Source organism: Oreochromis niloticus, linkage group LG16, assembly GCF_001858045.2.
Source record: "Oreochromis niloticus isolate F11D_XX linkage group LG16, O_niloticus_UMD_NMBU, whole genome shotgun sequence".
NCBI lineage: Eukaryota > Metazoa > Chordata > Actinopteri > Cichliformes > Cichlidae > Oreochromis > Oreochromis niloticus.
Genome location: NC_031987.2, coordinates 16,312,830 through 16,333,883, shown reverse-complemented (window position 1 = coordinate 16,333,883; position 21,054 = coordinate 16,312,830). Strand labels below are relative to the sequence as shown.

At 40.1% G+C, this 21,054-nt stretch overlaps 1 protein-coding gene across 3 annotated transcripts in view; it reads right to left on the bottom strand.

The window, feature by feature from the left end:
* Window positions 1–652: 652 nt before the first annotated feature.
* hat1 (histone acetyltransferase 1) overlaps window positions 653–21,054 on the bottom strand; it is a 22,544-nt gene continuing 2,142 nt past the window's right edge. The window contains exons 1-11 of one of the 3 annotated variants that reach the window (XM_003447315.5): window positions 18,289–18,397; window positions 16,489–16,560; window positions 16,282–16,357; window positions 12,780–12,900; window positions 7,339–7,515; window positions 7,068–7,189; window positions 6,378–6,482; window positions 5,895–6,001; window positions 5,187–5,338; window positions 4,076–4,192; window positions 653–1,340 (exon numbers count right to left, since the gene is read on the bottom strand). In XM_003447315.5, coding sequence (XP_003447363.1) covers window positions 1,170–1,340; window positions 4,076–4,192; window positions 5,187–5,338; window positions 5,895–6,001; window positions 6,378–6,482; window positions 7,068–7,189; window positions 7,339–7,515; window positions 12,780–12,900; window positions 16,282–16,357; window positions 16,489–16,560; window positions 18,289–18,295 — 1,227 coding nt within the window. In that variant the 5' untranslated portion in view covers window positions 18,296–18,397 and the 3' untranslated portion in view covers window positions 653–1,169. Of the gene's footprint in view, window positions 1,341–4,075; window positions 4,193–5,186; window positions 5,339–5,894; window positions 6,002–6,377; window positions 6,483–7,067; window positions 7,190–7,338; window positions 7,516–12,779; window positions 12,901–16,281; window positions 16,358–16,488; window positions 16,561–18,265; window positions 18,398–21,054 lie in introns of those variants that run through there. The other 2 variants (XM_005452933.3, XM_005452932.2) reach the window with 2 other exon arrangements.

The window sequence follows — 21,054 nt, the reverse complement described above, 5'->3', positions numbered from 1 at the left end:
AAATCCTACTTAAGTAGCTTAATAGTACATAGATTCTACTAAATATATTTAAAGTACCTGCAGTAACTCATTCATATATTGTAAGTTAAAGACCCTACAATAATATAGAGAAAAGCCCAACAATCAGAGGACCCCTCTGAGGATGTGGTAATAGTGGGAAGGAAAAACTCCCCTTTAACAGGAAGAAACCTCAGGCAGGACCAGGCTCAATGAGGGGCGAGCTATCTGAGGAAATTGGTTGGGGGTGTACTTTGACATACAGAGGAGCCTGGTATAGAACCACTGATCTTCTAATTAGTAGCCCACTCTACTTCCTGTGCCACAGTTGACCAGTGAGTACAAAGTGCAATCACTGCATCCAAAATATAGTGGAGGAAAAGCAGGAGGAGGAAAAATGTAAATACATCAATGATGTACACTGAATCCAAATAAAGTATAGTTATATTCCTATTGGTGCCATTCATACTCTAACCTGATAATCTTAAAACAGCCTGCAGCACTAACAGTGCTATAGACCACGTTTTAATTTGTCTTCTTAATTTGCTTTCAAAATATTTTTTTATGCTAAATTGTTTCTTTCAAACTGTACATTAGTATTTTTGAGCAGAATATCATTATATCAAATAAAACTCTGAATAACCAAAAACAGAAACTCAGTTGCTCCATTTTATTTTCTTCTCAATGACAAGAATCACACCAAAAATACAAAAAACACTTTTTTTTTTAAATTTTCAGTATGAAGTGCTTCAAAACACACACACACACTGGGAACTGTTTTGACAAAAGCTCTTAAAAAATGTCTATGATGGAGAAGAAGCAGGGTTTCTCTGCAGGACAGTGTACCTCTGATCACCTGTGAAATATTACGTGTCATTTCATGTCAAACGACGTGACTTAAACACATGAAACAAACAGGAAGCCTCCGCCCTTGGGCTGCACTACTCACCTCTACTGTATCAACACCAGCTGGGAAACAGAAAGGCCCTTTTCTACTACAGCCTACCACCAGCTACTATACATTTGTGACACTCTTCAATTAAAACAGTGATTTCTTTATTTCTTTTTTCCTTTTTTTGCTGCATCAAGAGGGCATCTTCTTGGCTGCTGCAAAAAGTCTGTGGTAATATGGGAGCGGGTACGCTCCAGGTCAGGAGCCTCTCACAGTCACATCAGGCCTGTGATGCTAGCCTCTCAATGATTCTCCTGTAGTCCTCCACAACATCCTGATAACTCTTCTCCAGCTCCTCGTGCTGTGTCTGAGTGTCCATCTGACTCATGTGGGACACCAGCTCCTCTGGCCGTAGGCACTTCCTCATCTTCGCCAGCTCCCTCTGATTCTTCTGCACAAAATAAATGACACAAATCATTGGCTGAGGCCGCATGCATACAAATTCTTCTGATTTCAAATTTAGGATCAAAAGCCCTCCTGTGTCTTCAGCATGTGTTGAATAAACACCTGAAGAAGGCTCTCTTGTCTTTTCAGCATAGTAGTTGCATTCTTTTGTCTTGCTTTTGATTATTTAAGACAAACTCTGTATAGAGGAAGAGTTCAAAGCTGCTGTCTGGCATAGAGAAGAAAGACTGCAGCCAGAAAGTAATCAGTTTAAAATGTTTACTTAGCATAATTTTTCTTTTCATTGGTTTATGAAAAGATTTGAGGGGTTTTTTAACCCTCTGATACCAAAAAAGACTTAAACTTCAATGCATCGAAGTCTTTTTATATGAAAAACTGATTAAATATCAGAAAAATAATCTCCATTAAAGTCTTTGTATATGCTACTCTCTCATCTTTGGAGCCATCTCTTTATTCGGTCTTTATTGTGTAACACATTCTTTTATCAATGGCTTTAACATCATGGTTTTGACTGCATGGCTCGTTATTGGAAAGTTAGAGAATGAGTTACACTCTAATAAAGGGTTCTTAGTGTACAGTAATCCATCAAACAGTGTCTGAAATCCTCCTCATGACAGAAGACGACGGCAGAAGTTTACAGTCGTTAAATAGCTCAAAAAATGTGAACAATGGAGATCCATCCATCCATTTTCTGATGATTATGTAGGTCCGAGTTGTGGGGGCTTTACCAACTTCTGTCCTGCATCTACCCAGGGGCTGCCTACAGGTAAAATACACCTGAACCATCTCACCTAAAACAGGTCCTGTTTCTAGGTGAGATGGTTGTGCTGTAGGTTTACCTGATTGATACAAAACCCGTGAAGCATAGACTAGAGTCTTTACTCCAGGGGTCTGGGATCTGGTCCATATTTTTGTCTCTACTCTCTGAACTGTCCTGTCTAACAAAGGAAAACAATGTCCAAAAGAAAATTAAAAAAAAACAACATCTTAAATGCTAAGTAGCTTTTAAAGTTTAAAGATCTCTGTTACACATACTATACAACACAGAAATATACTTTAGGTTATTTTATACCTCTAGAGAATTAATAACCAATAATTATCATTCATGTGTCTTGACACCTGAAACAGAAGTGAAATTGATCGCTGCTATTTCTGGACATGGGTGGTTAGATTAGATAATGAACATGCGACAGACACGTTGCAAACGCAGCCTCAAACATAATAAATCAGACCACACACACAATGCCTTCACCATCTCCAAACTCCAATTTAACATTTTATTTTATTTCTTTATTTATTGGTAAATGGACTGGTTCTTATATAGTGCTTTTCTACTTCACTTTATACAACATGTGTCATTCACATGTTCAGACACAGCTTAATACAAGCACTTTTTTCTATGTCTAAGTGCTTTCTAGCTGACATTTATACACAGTCTGATGAAGGCATCAGGAGGAATTCTCTTCCCCTTTGGCACAAAGACTAGAGCAGCAACATCCAACCTTCTAATAAGAAGATGACCTGCTCTCAGTCACCCTTGGGCAAAGGGTACACAGTGTTTGGGGATCTGTGTTATGAGCATACCTGTTAAAAGCTACAGTATTTGTTTATCACACCGTAACGTCGTGTTCAAAAATCTTATTGTGTATTTTCTCTTACATTGTGCAGTCTAATCGGCTACGTGAAAAGCCTGCACACACGTGCATGCACACACAGTCGCTGGGGAATTGGCGGTAAGAGCAGAAATGCATAATCCCCCTTCACGTTCACAGAGCAGCTCTGCCATTCAGCTAACTACATGCAAAATTTCCTCAGGGAAGGAAAATCTGGCTCTGCATCTGGCCACCAGATCCTTCGTTGCCACTCTCCCAAGGAATTCCTCCTTCCCACTTCGCCGCATAGGTCTTTTCCATGTCACATTCTGCCTTTTTTGAGACATGCGGTTGCCCTGATGACAGCAAAGTCTCTAATGGATAGTATGCAAAGTCTCAGCGAGCAGCTCGGACATAAAATATCACAAGCCAAACAGGATGCAGGGAGTTATTCTGGTGCATAGACACAGCATTTCCCACTGACAAGAATCAAGACGCAGAATAACGGACATTTTCGATACTCTGTTCGCTCAGCCTCTCAAACTCAAAAAAAAAAAAAAAAAAACCCATCAAGAAACCATTTGATAAGAATCAAATGAAAAGGAGTGAATTCTGAATAGTAGCAGCTTTCTGACAAAGTGCTTTAAACACACTTTCATGAAAATTATTTCTCTCAAAGAAATGCAAATCCCGACTAATGACATGTGCCTGAATAGAAAAAAGCTCCAGCGGCAGCAAAACCACAGACGCCTGGTGCGCCCTATTGTGGCTGTAACAATGCGGCACTAGTATTCTATCAATTTTCACAGGACTGAAGATCAATTTTTCTGCTGTTTTAAAAGGTAACATAATAAACAGTGACAATACGGGGCTGTAAGCTGATCAAGTGTGTGCAGTACACGGGCCACTTTTCTTCCTACACTGAATAGCTATAATGTTATGCTAACAAAAGGTGGAAGACTGCACACTGGATTCCTGTTTGACAGCAGCAGAGACAAGTTGACATTCAGATTTATTCGAATGCACCAAGGAATCACTTTGAATGTCACTTTGCAGGCACTTTTTTGGACCCGCTCCACACTGACATGTAAAGTACACCACGGCGAAGCTGTGAAAATTAAAACCTCACCCTGTAGGGTCCGAACAGCCTCTTCTTCACCTCTAAGCGGTACTCTCTCGCTTTGTCTTCATCGCTCATGTCTGTCGCTCTGAGGCGTAGGATTTCATAAACTCGCCTGGCATGTTTCTGCAGACAATAAAAAACAAGATAATTATTTTCATTTAATTACTTTCAAAATAAATCATTACGCCTCAACAGGAGTCAAACACACTTCCCAGCTGAATGGCTACAGGAAGTCCTAAGCAGTTACGGGCATGTTGTAAAAGAAAAAAAACAGAAACAAAAAACAAAACTATGATATGCAGCAGCATCAAAGAACAGAGAACTGAGTAGCATTTAGAGCAAAGGAACAAAATGAGTTGCTACTATGCCATATACTATAGTAGTATAGGCAGTATTTATGAGTATGCAGTGACAAGATCAGCATATGTATTTTTGGGAGGTCCTTTCTCAAGGCTCTAAGTAAATAAATAAAGCGTGCAAACTGATTTGCTAACATTTGCAACCTTGCCAATATTTAACAGTGGAAAAGAAAAAAAGCATATCTCAGTTTTTGCGTTTGATACTGAAATGAACTGCCTGCATCTGTGTTTGGAAAATAGTAAATCACCCATAAAACTAACCAAACCTGTGAGCACTATTCAATATAGTGAATATTTATCTGAGACTGGACTGTGGTGCAGCCGCTTTTAAGCTCCTCCCTCTTTTTAACGCAACTGTCTTCTGATTTGCTTCCACTGGCAAATAGGAGGTTTGTGCATGTGTCTGAAGCGGCTGTGTTCCCACACAGATCTGAGAGTAGAGAAAAACCCCAGAAACTGAGCATTTAGTGCAGTCTGAAGTGATGACTTATACACATGCTGACACATTATTTTCATATTTTTCCCATCCATTATTGTAACAGTGCATATATGGCAGGAAACAGAGAATAGCAGGCCTAAGGCACTAAACTCTGTGCTTTCAGACATTTCCACACACCTCTGGTAACAACAAATAAAAACTTTTTTGATCTCTGCTCTTAAAAAAAGTAATAAACATAACAAAGGTCATCAAACCTTTTCTTCCTCACTAATAAAACTCAGTTTTGCAAACTTATCACAGCTGCACCCTCATACGGCACCTTGTTAATTTTCAGCTTGTCTTGCGCCTCTTTGATCATGTCAGCTGAGAAGCCGAGGTGCAGCTTGTCTGCAGCGAAGGATGGCAGGCCCTGACAAAGCTTCACCAGCACGTAGTCTCTCAGCTTCACATAGTTCTCAGAGGGGTCTTCAGCTGTGAACAGACAAAACCACAATAAGACTCAAATGAGCTGATGGTGTTAATCTCAGGATTTTTCAACACCCCTGACACAGATGGCCTGGTTCAATCCCAGTGTGTTAAGATAGAGGAGGAGTGAAAGAAACAACAATATACTTCACACCTTGGAACTTTTCCATGTAGAAATATGGCAAAAAATACTCCTCAAAGCCAGATGAACTGTTAGCAGGAACCCTTCTTCCTATTCACTGCTAAACTTTAAAGTTCTGTCTTGAATAGGTTTTCATTCTGAAAAGAAAAGGCTGGGATGCCTCTTTAGTATTCACCCTCCATCTCCATGCAAAGCATCTATTTCGATCCAACTAGTTTCAATAGAGCACATTCTGGTATACGAGCCAGCCCTCCAAATTAACTCACCGTCTGGATCCACCAACTGCAGAGAAAAATCGTTTAAACTGTTCGTGGGTGACGCCTGGATCTTAGATTAAATGTTTATCCCACCTTCTTCAACATAGTAATTGCTTTTTAAAGGGAGGGGAAATAAATAAATAAAAATAACTAAGATGCTCACCTGTGATGTCTTGCACTTTGGGCAAGCTGCAATAAAATCTGTGTACTGCCTCCAGAAGCTGAGCTCCGTGACCTTCTCCTTGGAACGGAGGCAGGATCAGCATTTGGCTGTTTAGTTAAAGGTCAGACACAGACACAAACATAAATGCCAAAAAAAAAGGAAAAGAAAAAAGAAAACAAGAAGAAAACAGGTTTCTTCAGAATTTGTTGTTTTTCTCAGCAGGAGCAGATTCGCTTTGATTGAAAGCAGAAAATAATACACGGATCCATCAATGCAACAAATCAAATCAAATCAAAAGCTTATCTATAAAGTTGTTTTCAGATACAAATCACCCTGGTTTGGTACTGAAACAAAATCTGGTTGAATAGTTGGCTATATAAGCCAGTAATTTGGGCTCTTTGGGAAGAGGATAAAGAAATGTATAATTTTCCACTCCTTTCTCGTACAAAAGAATGGGAAGGCACGTGCTGCCCCGGCAATTACCTTACACGTGGTCGGGTTTTGTCTGGGTATACGTAGTAATTATAAACTGTCATGTAGCCAACAGTTGCGTAGAGAGTCTCCCCATCTTTATTGTACTTTTCAAATCTGCAGATAAAACACAAAGGAAAACAGGTCAATTACAGGCACACTCCCATGCAGTGTCCATTTTAGCCTCTCTGTTCCCGTGCCCACCCCTGACCCCCCTGACATCAGCACGTTGGAGCAGCCAGCGCCCCGATTGGTACACCTGCTGCAACCTGAATACATTATGCACTTAATTGGAGTACTGCAACTTAGAGGAAGAGAAGAGGTTGGAGGACGGACTGAGCTCCTCAAACTCACTTCAGCCCATTTTCCCCATTGTAACCATTAATAGGTGCCAGGGTAAAGAAAACACTGGCAGAGGCTCTTTTTACTGTTAAGACATTGTTCAGTATTTCAAAAGACAACAGTATTCAATTCAGCTCTTGCCCCTGAAAAATCTGAAAAGGCCTTCTGGCACAAAGGAAGCTCTTGCCTGATCAACAATTCTCCTACCGGGGGGAAATATAATCAAACTGGCATGGTAATTGGTCACAAGCGCCTCAAAGGGGGGCTTTGTTTTTCAATGACACAATAAAGGCTGCGGGGTAGAGCTCTGTGTGTGCGTGTGTGTGCGGGGGGTTGATGTCAATTAAGGAGGGCACTCACACAAGAAAGAAGTCCCAACGATCGTCGTCTGCGTCAATGAAACTGGCAGTCTCTATGAACCACATGAGGAAGGTCTGCAAGCGCTCGTGGTACTCCCGGAATCCCGGGCAGGTAACGTCAGCCTGTGGGGGCGAATGCAGCAAAAATAAGAGGGTTTAAATCTCATCTGCATCGCTGTGATGCAAAACTAGCCGCCAGATGAAAAAGCAAGCTGATTTTAAAACCTAAAAGGCTTTGCGGGTTTGCTTTGATGATTTTTTTGGTCCCCCACCTTGTGAATCTGGTACGTGAGTTCTCCTGCCTCCTCGCTGTGGACCGTGTACGTGTGAAGCAGGGTGCCAAAGGGCTTGAAATTGGCCTCCTTCTCCAGCAGTGAGATGAAGTCATCGGTGTTGCAGGTGAACCCAGCAGGAATGATTTCCCGAATTTTCCCCTCGACGTCATCAGCCTGGAGAAAAAACCCCCAAAAACAATAAAACACAAGGTGAACCCATTTAGCGATTCAACACCCAGATAATCTCGCCTATCTCTGCATCTTTCCCGTATTTATACATATATATATATATTGGCGCTAAACCAGAGTGGTGTCGTTTATGTAGCTGAAGAAGTTGACTTCTACAAACACGTCAACGGTTTAGAGTTTTATCCTAGGGGACTTTTCCGAGTGGGAATTTTTGGCGCTGGAAAAGAGTGCAAAATATCCTGCAAACTCCAACCGGGAGCATACGTGTTTGGCGCCAATGAAAAGAAAACCATTAGGCAATTAAAACTGTCAGCTGAGCAGAGACCACAGCAGCACCCTCCTCCCTCCTGCCCCTCCACGATGAAAAGCCCACTTAAATCAGTACATTTACTACTTATGTTAAACCATGAATATGTGATGAAGTTGCCACAATAAACGCATTTCTGCTTCTCACTGGGAAATAAAATCTTATGAATTGATCTCAACTTAACAAACCTTTGGGCATCCATAATAGAGGCCTCTCCTCTAATCCTGCCAAGTGAACCCAATCAAATGAATTTGCCCCTGCGTTTTCAAAGAGCCTCCGAGACAAAGAGGTCCTACCCTTGGACTTTTTACTCAGTGCAACGTGTGGTTAGTTCAGCTGTAATGTTTGCATTGTATCCATTTCCACAAGGATTGACATGAGAACACTTTGCTAAGCAGCCCTTTCACACCATTTACATGTGTGATGGGCATTATTTCAGCACAGAGACCCTTGCTGCTCAGCATTGAAAACTGGGAAATGAAGAAGGTCTGAGCAAAATGCACTACAAAAGGCTAATACAACATACTGCTAATTCCCCCCTTTCAGACATCAGCTAATATCTAACTGGAAGTAATGCACCTGCAGCTGAATGCCTCTTAGCCATTGTAATTGTTCGGCCACATTTCTAGGGAACAAGGACCACACTTAAAAGGCCATGGACAAACAAGTCTCTTTGTCCCGGCCACTCTCTTACATACTAGACACTAAATTGCACAGCCTTCCAGAATAGATGCTTTAGTTCGACATGAATATAACTTAATAATGTTCTTTTAGAACATTTTGTTAATGTCTTTGATTTCTAACAAGAAGCACAAAGGGAGCACAAACCACCTAATTTGTTGTGTCGGCATTATTCCATCTCTTTAATCCAATCCTAAGGCCGTGCTATGCTGAACATTTGCAGTCATTTTTCTGTTTACAGTCAAAGTGTTACACATTAACGTGGATTATGAGGCTAATATAAAACTATTAGAGGTATTCAGCAATTTCCTCCAGTTACCAGCCCGTGTGGAATAAAGATCTGGCACTACATTTGTTTTTCTTCTGGGAAAAGTCCAGCAGTATAGTCGGGGGGTGGGGGGGGGTTGGACTGATTTAAAGGGGAGAAAGGTGAGTTTTGATCAGAGTCTTGTATCAGCGTGGCAGCTGCATCAACTCCATCTCTGCCTCCCCTCGTTTCTCACCAGCTGCACCGCACCCCGACCGTCCACACGCACTCAGAGACAAACACTCTTCAGATGCAGCCTGAACTCTGCTGCTCCCCTCGCACTCTGCCTCTACACCAGCTGCACTCAAACCCTTAACAAGGTGAACACTCAGGGGTCAACACCAAGTAGAGGCACACACACTGCCATCACATTTCACGTCTGAATATCGGCTTTAAAAAACAGGTAATGGCTGTCTTTTACCTTTAAAAACAGTAAATTGGTTGCCTTTTTGGGGGGGTGGGGGATTTACCTGAGATGAAAGAAATCATGTCTGTATATTCCATATGAGGTTATTTATAATTTCACCGCATGCACAGACACACCAAACTAAGTTATACCAGCACTTCCACTAGTTGAAGGCCACATTGTCCAGTAGCGAAGCCCCCCTGCTGCTTGCAGACAAGACAGATGTCCCCCAGTTGAATCATTTGACCTCAGTAGGGGCCCTTGCTAATTCTGGTATTCATTTTGCATGTTTGACAGCGTGAGGAAATATTCAAAGCTGCCAGTGGCCTTTTGTGAAGTCTCAGAGGAAGAAGAGAACCCAGGACAAGCATTTCGCTTTACTGTCCGCTTTTGTCCAAATACTGGCCGTTCATATGTAAATAACTCTGACTGGCAATTAAAAAAAAAGGAAAAAAAAGAAAAAGAAATGGCAGGAAACTTTACATACTAAGCAGACGAGCGTTAAAATGAACTATAAAGTCATCAGCAGCCGTCGTTAGATAAAACAAGCATCTCCTTTTTTGATACGTTTACACACATTCGGCCTCAAGGAGCTCAACTGTCAATAACTCGAGCAATAATTCACTCCTACAAATACGTGTACGATACATCCAACCGGGTCACATTACTCCCCCTGCTGATTCCATTACAGAAAGCTCTAAAAATCAATGCCTCGTGTTGGACCCCCGCTTATACAACCATTCTCTTCAGAGGGAGGAGTGGGATTAGCGCAGACACACAGGGGACCGTGGTGTGACGAGATTTAGTCTAACAAAACAGGAGATCTCTAACTGGAATAATGTCACACTCTCCCCCTCAGGAGAGGCTCCGAGGTCCCTCCGTTAGAGCGCCTTAGGTTTATCTGCTCGCCTTAAAGTGTAATCGATCGCACAATTAGGGAGGAAACGCCTCAGGGAAGCTGCCTCGTGTTGGTCTATGAAAATTACAGCCTGATTTGTTAAAAAGTTCAGATTAATAAGGACATCTTTTGTGCCATACTTTGATATGTTGAGCTGCTTTTTGATATGTTTTGACAAATAAAATAAAATCCTGTTCCATTTACGCTTTTCCCGTCACCTGCTGTTAGTTCAAAACACACAAATTATACGTGACACGGGGTATCGAATCTAACATTCGCAAAACTACTGTCAAAAATACAATACATGTCTCCCCCCCTTCTCAGATTAACAGAAATGCATCGTAGGCGCTTCAGATCTTTTACACAGTTTTCTACTGTTTACCAAAGTGGATTCAGAGTGGAGCTGAGTTGACTTGTTTGTTTACAGAGGAAATTTAAGACTCTTTTAAGACAGCTTTAAATTTAAGACCATATGTGTGATGGAAGCAGGCATCACAAATTAAACTATACTCTAAGTACAGTAAGGTGAAATCAAAGTTAACTTCGAGACAAAGTTTCAGTTTCAGCTATTTGTTTTTGCTATTTCAAAAAACGATAAACTGGTATGAATAAACTGCGAATGTGTATCCTTTCCATAAATTGAACTGAAAGCTACAACTATTAAGTTAACTAATGCATCTTATCAGGTAACTGTTACTGTTATCCATTTACGCAGCCTGAAAGGACAGATCAAACTGTAAGCAGTTTTGTACCACACCCACCCAACATGCTAAAGCGTGATTACCGCGTTAGCGTGTTCACATCCACCCAAACGAACCGGACCGATTCAAACGGTATACAGGGTTAATTTTAACAGCAAACTTTGATTTACTAAAACTAAAACTTTGTTTTAGTCAAAATTTTTTCACCTAAGCTGTTCTACTTTTAGTCTCGATTTAGTTGACTGTAAGATTATAGCAGACTAAATCAACAACAATTGAGCCACATGGTTTACGAAGATTCTTATTGTAGGTGACATCAAATGCAAAACACATCCATATGTCTACTCTTTTCCTCTTCCATGAGAAACCGGGAGCATGGGAGTTAGCAGTACCCACCCCGTTTGTGTAGGGAAATCAAATGTGCACGTCTAACCTTACTGCACAAGATTACTTTTACTCAAAGTGTTTTTATTGAGCGATTGTGGATACAGTTTACAAAAAGGAAAAAGAAGGATGATTGGGTCATTGATACTAACAAGACCTTTCCTTACAAATTACACAGAAGTTAGCTGCAACATCACTGAGCTTCACATTCCCATTAACACAGACACACATCGGACCTCTATGGAATAAGCAAATCTGTTAGTCAGCAGGAACATCCTTAAATTGAAGGTTAGAGAAGTTTGACAGAAAAAGACCCCAGCTTTTATCATATGTGTCCTTTTGGTTCTGGATGGAGCAGTGGATCTTTTCAAGACTGAGACACAATATAAGATAAGCAAGCCACTGAACATGGGTGGGCGGGGCAGTTGGCCTTCCACCTCATCAAAATGGCACACCTGGCCAGGAGGGAACCAAAGGACAGCACCCGACGTTGTGCCCTGGCAATATGCTTAGCATCCTCACCCACTGTACCAAAGAGAGCAAGTAGGGGGTTGAGAGCCAGTTTCAGGCCAGTAGCCTTGTTCAGAGTGCAGAAAACCTCCTCCAAAAAATTTGCCAAGGGGCAGGGCAGGTCCAAAACATGTGGGTAAGATTGGCAAGATTACTTCTGATTGGATCAATTCCAAACTTGTCCCGCCTTTCCACACAACTCAATTACTTGTGATTGATCTTGTCTCTCCTGAACAGTTCCATCTTGTTTTTAATTCAGTGACAAACACTTGTGTGTGTGTGTGTGTGTGTGTGTGTGTGTGTGTGTGTGTGTGTGTGTGAGAGAGAGACAGGGATTTATCACCTCTGTACTAAGACTTTCATTAGCTCAGTCGACTTGTTTGTACACTTTAGCTGGATTAAGCTGAACATAGCGTTTGGTACACTGGACAGCCCCCACCCCCCCACCCAAAAAAATTAGCCAAAAACAGCTCTGGCTAATTGTTACTAGATGTTGTCACATATTTGTTTACTGGACTCCATTTACACAGTTGTACCAGACAAGCATATTCTTACACAGACACAGGGTAACATGAGTTTCTCATTGATTATCTACCACTTGATGAATGAAATTCAAACTTTTAGCAGCTGTCTACTTCCTAAGAAAAACAACATGGTATTTAGCGTGTAGAAACTTTGTAACAAAAAATAAAAAATTAATAAATAAATAAAAAGGACTGTGTTGATGCAGGCGTCATGACTCAACACTTACACAATAAATGACTAAGTGAAAAATCCACCCTCGGGCTAGACAGTGTTTTACATAATAAGCCTTATTAAAAGCACAATAGAGCAGTTTTTGGAAAGAAAAACACTACTTTTCAGCAGGAGGCAAAGTTTTGTCATCTTTTCTTGATATTCAAGTGTTATTTTTATGTTTATGTTTATATTGGCGGCCTCTGATAGTGATAAACAGTGAGCAGAACACGGGTATCTATCGTCTATTGTCCCCACGATAACAGAACAAAGAGGTTGATGCAAGTATGATAAAAGAAGAGAATAAAGATATGACTTACCTCCACACAGTCGAATGTCTCTGTGACTTTTGAGGTATATTTCACTTTGAAGAGGGTACTCAGGTTCCCCGCGGCGTAGAAGAGCTGGATCTGAAGACCTTTGTAGCCAAAAGCGACCTCACTGCACAGAAAATGACTGAAATTACTAAAAATCCAAACAAGATTACAAAAAGTCGGGCAGTGATTTGTAAAAAGCACTGCTTTGTGTGATGTTCAGAGGGACAATAATGAACATCTGATTATTCCCATTACATAAAAACAAATATACACCTGGAGTTTATAATAAATGCTTATCACAGGTCACTTATTTCGCTGTGCTGCATTGTTTCTTTCATCGTTATATCACTGGCAGTTTATGACAAAATAGATTCATCATTATGCAACTGTGATTAAGGTTTACTAGCAATTACGCTTGCCGAAATAATTAATGCCCCAATTACAGAGTTCCCTTTGAGCTGATTGCAGCAAGTGCAAAAATAACCAATCCTAGTTTTGACTAATTTGGAAATGCAATTTAGAAACGTTAATGACGTGCTACTGTAAGTCTATGCGCCGACACAGGTGTCACTGCCAATAATGCAGTGTTGCTCCGGTTCAGTGCCTCTTTTGTGCATCACATTACAGTAATTTCGCAGCTCTACAATAACATGCAAGACCAATTATCATTTATGTTCGCACATTATGTTCCTTTCTGTGAATCCGACACTGGAAACGTCACTGTGTGCTGTCCATCAGGAAGGATCACATAAAAGGATCACGTATATTATTCCTAAAACTTTCTGTCAGTGACGCAACAGCAAAGTTTTCTGCTAGTCATTAATAAAATCAGTAAACTGACTAAAACTAGGGGGGGGGGTTACCTTAAAATGCAACTAAAAGTCCTTTATCAAACCACTGGTGTGGGCAGTTTGAATGTGGAGTAACTCATGCACTCCAGGGCCACTTATCAGACCGAAACACACTTCGTATACCCTGACAGGGGCAAAGAAAAACCTGGACACCCTTCACATAATGCAAGGCTCAGGACCTTTACTATTAAAACTGTATGGAGACACATTTGAGTCTTATAATGAAGATGCCACAGGCTTTAAAATAAATTAGCCTATCAACATTACTAATAGGTGTAAATGATTCAAATCTTTAGCTATATGACGACTCTGCAGTGGGCCATTTATGATTAATTGGTACTTCAATTTTGCATTGTCATAACATTTAACATCACTAATAGCATGCTTTGTTGCATTTCTGAAATGACTGAACTATTTAATCATTCTTATTATCAACAAAGGAGAACCATTGTGACGTGGATATATATACAGGTTGACTTTGAATTGGCATGTCCATAAAAATACGCAGGGCCCTCTGAGTCCTGCTGTGTTTTTGCAAATTAATCATCATAAAAGTAGCCCACTTTGATATTGATTAATACATATAGCATGTAAGACTGGATGTCTGGTAAAGTTTACTGCCACTTTTATGGCTCAGTCTTTTTAAAGTATATATGGAAAGAGGTATATTTTAGTGCAGCTTGTGAAGTCTGATGCTCCGAAACTTATCACCATCTGTGAAATGCCTTAGTCCAATAACATCTCCTGAGCTGCTGTAAAACTAGCAGCAGTAGTGAAGTTGTAGATCAGATCCATTTCTTCTGTTGCAGAAGAAATGGATCTCACACAACCATGAACAAGCAGATGGATGGATCCAGTTCTTAACACTGGTTTTGCTCTGCTGTACTTCTGAAACTGTTCCCTTCCCTGAACTTTTGGATGTAGACAGTCATGATGTAGACATTGATCCTAATGTTTAGCAGGGTTATAAACTTGCAACTTTGTTATCTGATGTTTTGCTGCCTCTCTGCAACAATGTCCTGGATTCAGACCCACTACTGGTTGAGGCCTGTCTGTGTGGATTTTGTGTATTCTCCCTCTGCCTGCACGGGTTTCCTCAGGCACACCAGCTTCTTCCATAAACGCTGGGTTAACTAGCAAATAAAAAATGCCCATTGGTGTGAATACAAGCTTTAATTGTTTTCTCTCTCTATGCCATGTGATTGACTGGTGGCTTGTCCCAGATGAACAATGTCTCTCAACTACCATGAGCTGTGATTTGCTTCAGGCCACCCCTGTGTTTGCTTCCAGTCAGACTGAGAGACAAGCGTGCGATATGATTCTTGTAAAAATATTTACTTTGAAAAGTGGTTAAAAGGCAAAGTTATTATGACTTCTAGAACCACAACAGCAAAGTGTGTCAGTTTTAAATAAACTGGGATAAAGTTTTAGTAGATCTAATCTCACCGCAGCTTGCAGAGCTTTGAACAAATCAATTCTAGGGAGGCAGCCAGTTTACACTGCTCAAAAAATATTATGGGAACACTTAATCACAGTATAACACAAACTCTGTTAAACTTCAGGAAGACTGATCTGTCCAGTTATGAAGCAGAAATGATTGTGAACCCATTTCAGCTAAATCAGTGCAAGCTGAAGGGACTGGAGAGGCAACAAGAAGACAACCCCCAAAAAGGGGAATGGTTTTCCAGGTGGTGGCCACAAAACCGCGACTCTTTTCTAAGCCAACCTGTGCAATGCTGTAATGCTAATGCTGCAATGCTGTGCAGCATTAGCAAGAGAACACCAGAAATGGCTGAGTATATGTAGCACAGTATCTGAATTTTGGACTCCCTAAAAACTGGTATCATCATCAGCTTCAGAACTCCAGCATCATGCTTATTATATATTTAAAAATTTGATGATGAACTGATTTCTTGCAGACTCGGAGTCGGAGATCAACCAGCCACCATTCAGCTCAAACAGCAGTAAACAGTTACAAGCCATTATATCACCAATAACTTCAGTGAAAGAATTGCTTGTTCAAAAGATGGTGAAGGTGAGTTTAATTTGGGTGCTGTTATTAAATAAACTTGTTGGCCTAAAATCATCCATAATTTCCTCCTCATATTGCTGCATTTGTAAGATTAATCTCCAAATTCATGCCACTTGTAATTATTGCTTAAATCACAAAATGTAAACAGACAGTAACCACTACCAGTCAGTTCATGTTTTGGCTGTTTACTGAATATGTTTTCTTAAGGAGGCCAATTACTATTAATGTTTTCAATACATCTTTATAAAGTCAACGCAGGAACCCAAAAGGAATGCTAGACTTTATAGCCAAAGAAAGACAAGCTAAGGGAAATGTCTAGTGAAAAACAACATTTATAGTCACACTGCTACAAGAATTGAACCCTGTAGTTTTATTTTACTAAACTGTAAACTGACATAACACCTGAGTGATAAGAGGGCCTGAGAGCTGGATTTGAATAGACTTAGTAACTACCATTAAGATGTCTGTCTCTTGCAGCTCCAGTGTGCAACTTTAAATATTTGTATGCATCTATAGTGAAGCATCATTTTTGCCATATCCGTCTAATATTGTTTTTATGCATAGAAAAAACTGCATTTTTTAAACATGATAACATTATGTTTGTATCATTATAAATACTCACTCGTCTCCAAAGACTTGGTGGCTGTACTCGGGGTGGAATGTGGTGCTATCGTCGTCAACATCCTCTGGAAAGCGAACTGAGCGAAGGGGAAAAAAACATGTTCAATTAAAGTGTGAAATTAGGAAAAAGTACCACAAAATGTTGGAACTGTATACACGCATTTATTCATTAACACAACATGGGAAATGAAGAAAAAACAAAACCTACCCAGCTTCAAGGATATAGCTTCGTTGGTGTCACACTTGTACTCAGCCAGTTTCTTTTCCATGGTGTTTACATCTGGGGCAACGCAGGGGAAACAAAGTATGTTAACAATTGTTCCATTTCACCCTGAGAATGGAGTCTGAATCCATTTTGATAATTAAATGAACATTTAATGCTTTTTTCAAAAAGGTTAGGAAACCAAATGTTTTTTTGTTTATTTTACTGCCGTGCTGAAGAGTTGATTGATTGGTTTCTGGCTGTAGTATTTTATTTCTATCCCACAGTTGACTCAAGCCATAAGTGCCTCTGGTATGAGAACATATTTATACTCATGCAGCACTGGCTATTACTACTACTACAAATACAAGAAAATTATGATATATGTTATAGTTATTTTTGGGGTATTTTTCCCCAAAGGCACATCAAAGAATAAGGCAAAATTTCAACACAGAGATGTTATATTGTCAGATGAAGGAACTCTTCTTTCGGCTGCTCCCTTTAGGTGTTACTACAGCAGATCATCTGACTCCACCTCATCACATCACACCACCTCTGTCACACAAATCCATTGCATGTCCTCCTTCAATACATCCATGAATCTACTTTGAGGTCTTCCTCTTTATCCCCTTGTCTGGCAGCTCCATCTTCAACATCCTTTGTCCAATGTATCTACTATCCCGCCTCTGCACATGTCCAAACCATCTCAGCCTTGCCTCTCCAAACAATCATCTCCACCTCTCTTGTACAATCTCTTCCTTTGCGGAGTTGATCGCAAGTATTTAAACATCCACATTCATGACCTCCACTCCTTCCAATCCATCTAACTCTCATTCACGTACACACACATATTCTGATTTGCTTCCACTGACTTTCATTCCTTTCTCCACAGCATACCTCCAGCCTCTCCTCCACCTGCTCCCTACTCTCACTACCGATCATAATGTCATCTGCAAACATCATAGTCAGCAGGGACTGACCTAATTTCTCAACCTGTGGGTCACTATTGCAAACAGAGTTTGCTCAGAGTTTATCAAGAGAGAAATAAAAAGTGACAGGTTTTAGCTCCTCGCCACTTTCGATAAGGGCCACTGATGTGTAATAATGTAGTAAATTTAAATTTCATTCATTACTTTTTTGCAGTTACAATAATGTCTAGTCGGCAGAATGAGGCTGACCATTAGAGAGCCACTGCTCCAGTTTATGACTGATGATGTGAACAACCTCACCTGCCACCAAGAACCCTATTGTTGCAAACATCAACAGCTCTTTTAAACTCTGCCTCAAGCTCGACTTATACCTAACTGAACTATAGCTGTGCCACCCATGGACAAACAGAGATTTACCACGATGTACAACTATAGATTCTGTGCTCTGACCGGATGAGCTACTAGTGTGGTCCTATAAAATAAGCATGCCAGCCTCTTAGTTCAAAATATGTGTCAAGATGTGTTACATAAAGGCACGCAAACAGAGTATAAACACCTGGTCAGCTACTCTACGTTACATGAAACGGTCTAAACTAACATATGCGCACCATCCCTCCACTCAAAGCCTATATTCAACCTGAAATCAAAGCCTTATAGTAGCACACAAGCATGCAAACATTATCAGCTTGATAACGGGGTGCTAACGTTAGCAAACAGGCCAGCTGCTGCCTCCGAAATCTAACGTTATGTTTTCGAAGACATCGCGAGCTGGTTTACAACTCCAGCGAGCTTAAAGCGCCACTAAAGTCCACCTGACAGTGAACAGCATTAAAACAAAGACAAGGAAACCCAACCTTAAAACGCTTAGCGACCTTACCCGCCATTTCTGCACACTGTGTTGTACGTAGCAGTGTTGTCCCAAAAGACCCGCGGAATTAGGAGGACTTCCGGGTCCGCGTGTTTCCGTGACAACAGGATGTGGATTTTTTTTTAGTAAAGTGTAAAAGAAATTAAAGCATTTAAAGTTTTTCTTTCACAAAATATCAACAATGTATTATAAGTTATTACAAGATTTAAAACAGAATATCTAAAAACAGGATTAAACTAAAAGTTAAAAAAAAAGTGAAGATTACATCGTTACACGCCAAATAAAAAACAAAACACTGAACTGAGTTACATTCCGAATGTAACTTTCTTTTCATCGTTTCATCAAAGTGATTATCTATTTTTTCTTTTTTTTTCTTAATGGAACACTTTTCTGTTTTTTAGCTATTAACATGCTACACAGTATTGTAATTTCTCATAGCCCTTTTTTTCATAAACACTTAATGAACTTGATCAGCGAGTGTGTCCATCCCTATAAAAAATAGAACTTTTGGTATTTTGCTGGATTGGAGCATTCATGTGTGTGTTAACTCACTTCCCAGGAGTGGACATTCTATTAAATTCAAACCAATTTCAGACTTTGCAATGCTCAGGAAAACTGCAGAAACCCCAAGAGTTCCATCTCAGACTGTACAGGCCTCGGTTAGTATGTAAAATGTTAAACATAAGATATTCGGCCATAATGCACAGCACCACATTTGGCTAAAACTAAACACACATGATATACAGATATTTACCTTTACCAGAAAATTATTGCTTATGTAGCTGTTTCTACATGCTATTGTATAATGGGGGTATTCTTTTCTTTTTAACATGATTGTACCTTAGAAAAATGCAGGAGAAATACAAATGATAAGTAGTTATGTCACATATCTTTAAAATTTAGCAAATGTTGATAATGAATGAATATTTAAGTATGATATTAAAGCTGCATTACTCTAAGAAGCAAAGATATGATGCTAATATTATTAAAATGACAAGAATGAGGTTTATTGACCAGACAGTTTTGACTTTCACCTATACAATTTCCCACTCAGATCAGTCACAAATTTAATACTGAAATTTAAGTGGTTCGGATGTGTTATGTGATGACATATAAACAGAATTAGATGTTTGATTTAAATGATGATTTAAACACTAAATATCTATCTAAATGTATTATGACAAAGAAAAAAAAACAAAAGAAAAAAAATCCAGTGGACTTAAACACTCAGTTAAAGGCATTTTTTACTGACTCAAGGCAGTAATTTGCTGTGTTTAACTTAAATGTGTATTTTCACATTTTCTTTCTTCTTCAAAAAAATAAAAAAAAATCCAGTAAAATGAAAGCCTGAGGGGAAATCATCCCACACCACATGCACAGCTGATTACTGTCATACAAATGTGGGACAAACAGCACATTTTGGATAAAAGTCCGACATATTTGGACGGTGAAGTTGGTGAGAATAAAGAAAGTGGTTAGGTTAGACTACTGTGATATCTCAATAAAATAAACAGAAATTTACTCTCTAGGGGATAGTGCAATTCTGAACATCCCTCTGAGCCCAGGTAATGTTGCGCTATCATCCCAGCCTAAGCTATTCTGTCCTCCAGGTGCACCAATGAATGACCTACCCAGTCATGTTTAAGCCACTGTAATTTTACCTCTACCACACTATCAGCACTAGATTATCCTTTTCCTGAACAATACTATACCTTTTACAATCCTAAGGTAACAAATTGTGTCTGCATGGAGGCAATACATGCTGCTTGATCTCTGAACCTCAAACTACAGTCGTTTGGACTTTTCCCCCCCCCTTTTTTTTGGAGAAGTCCTCGCTGTGGAGGAAGGGAGGAAATATAACATTGCAGTATTAAAAAGGTGTTGTGCAGGAATTCCTCTTGTAGACATTTACTACTGTATTCAATAGTTTGCATTTGAATTGGCTGCATTAGTGGCGTGGCAGTGGTTAGCAAAAGTAGCTCAGATAATAAACTGATATGGCCATGCTGTAAGGTTACTAGTTTGAATCCAGCGATTTATTGACATGTTATAACTATTACTAAGCACAAAATAATAGGAACACTGACTAAACTATGTTAACTTATATCAGATAATACTCAGAGTGCGACCTAGACTCGTCAGTAGTTTTCCTCTGTTCTAACACTGCTCTTCAGTTTATGGATGGTCTGGACTTGCCTGGGCTTCACCTGCAGGTGGGTCTCCTGTGCCTGCTGTATCAGACTCATCATCTAACTGAATTTAAGGACCAGCTCCAGCATTCCGTCTCTGCCAAATTGTTGTTTATTGCAGAGCAGTAATCAGGCTCCTTCGTGGTTTTAGTGCTCCCCTGAGTTTACACAGTGCTTACATCCTTACTGTCTTGTTTCCCAGTCGTTCTTGTACAACTTAAGAGCACACTCCCTCCGAGATACACTTACCTGTTTCCACAAAACTGGTCTATTTCATCTGGAAGATTCTGTCCAAACACTCACCTCTCTGACTCACCTGCGTGTTCGCCCTCCAGTGGTGCTGAACTCCCACAGAAACCTGACCAGTGGCTCCCCCCTTGTGTTCTCCTTGCTGCTTCCAAGTAAGAATACTGATCTGCACTGTTAAGCAATCAATGACTCACAGTTTGGCCTGGACTAATTCTCTCTCCAGTCCCACCAATCCCCTCCACGTTTCTCTTGTCACTCCTAATTAAATGCAAATAAAACCGTAGAACTATAAACTGTCAAGTCTCAGGTTCTGCTTCAGGGACTGCAAACTGGCGTT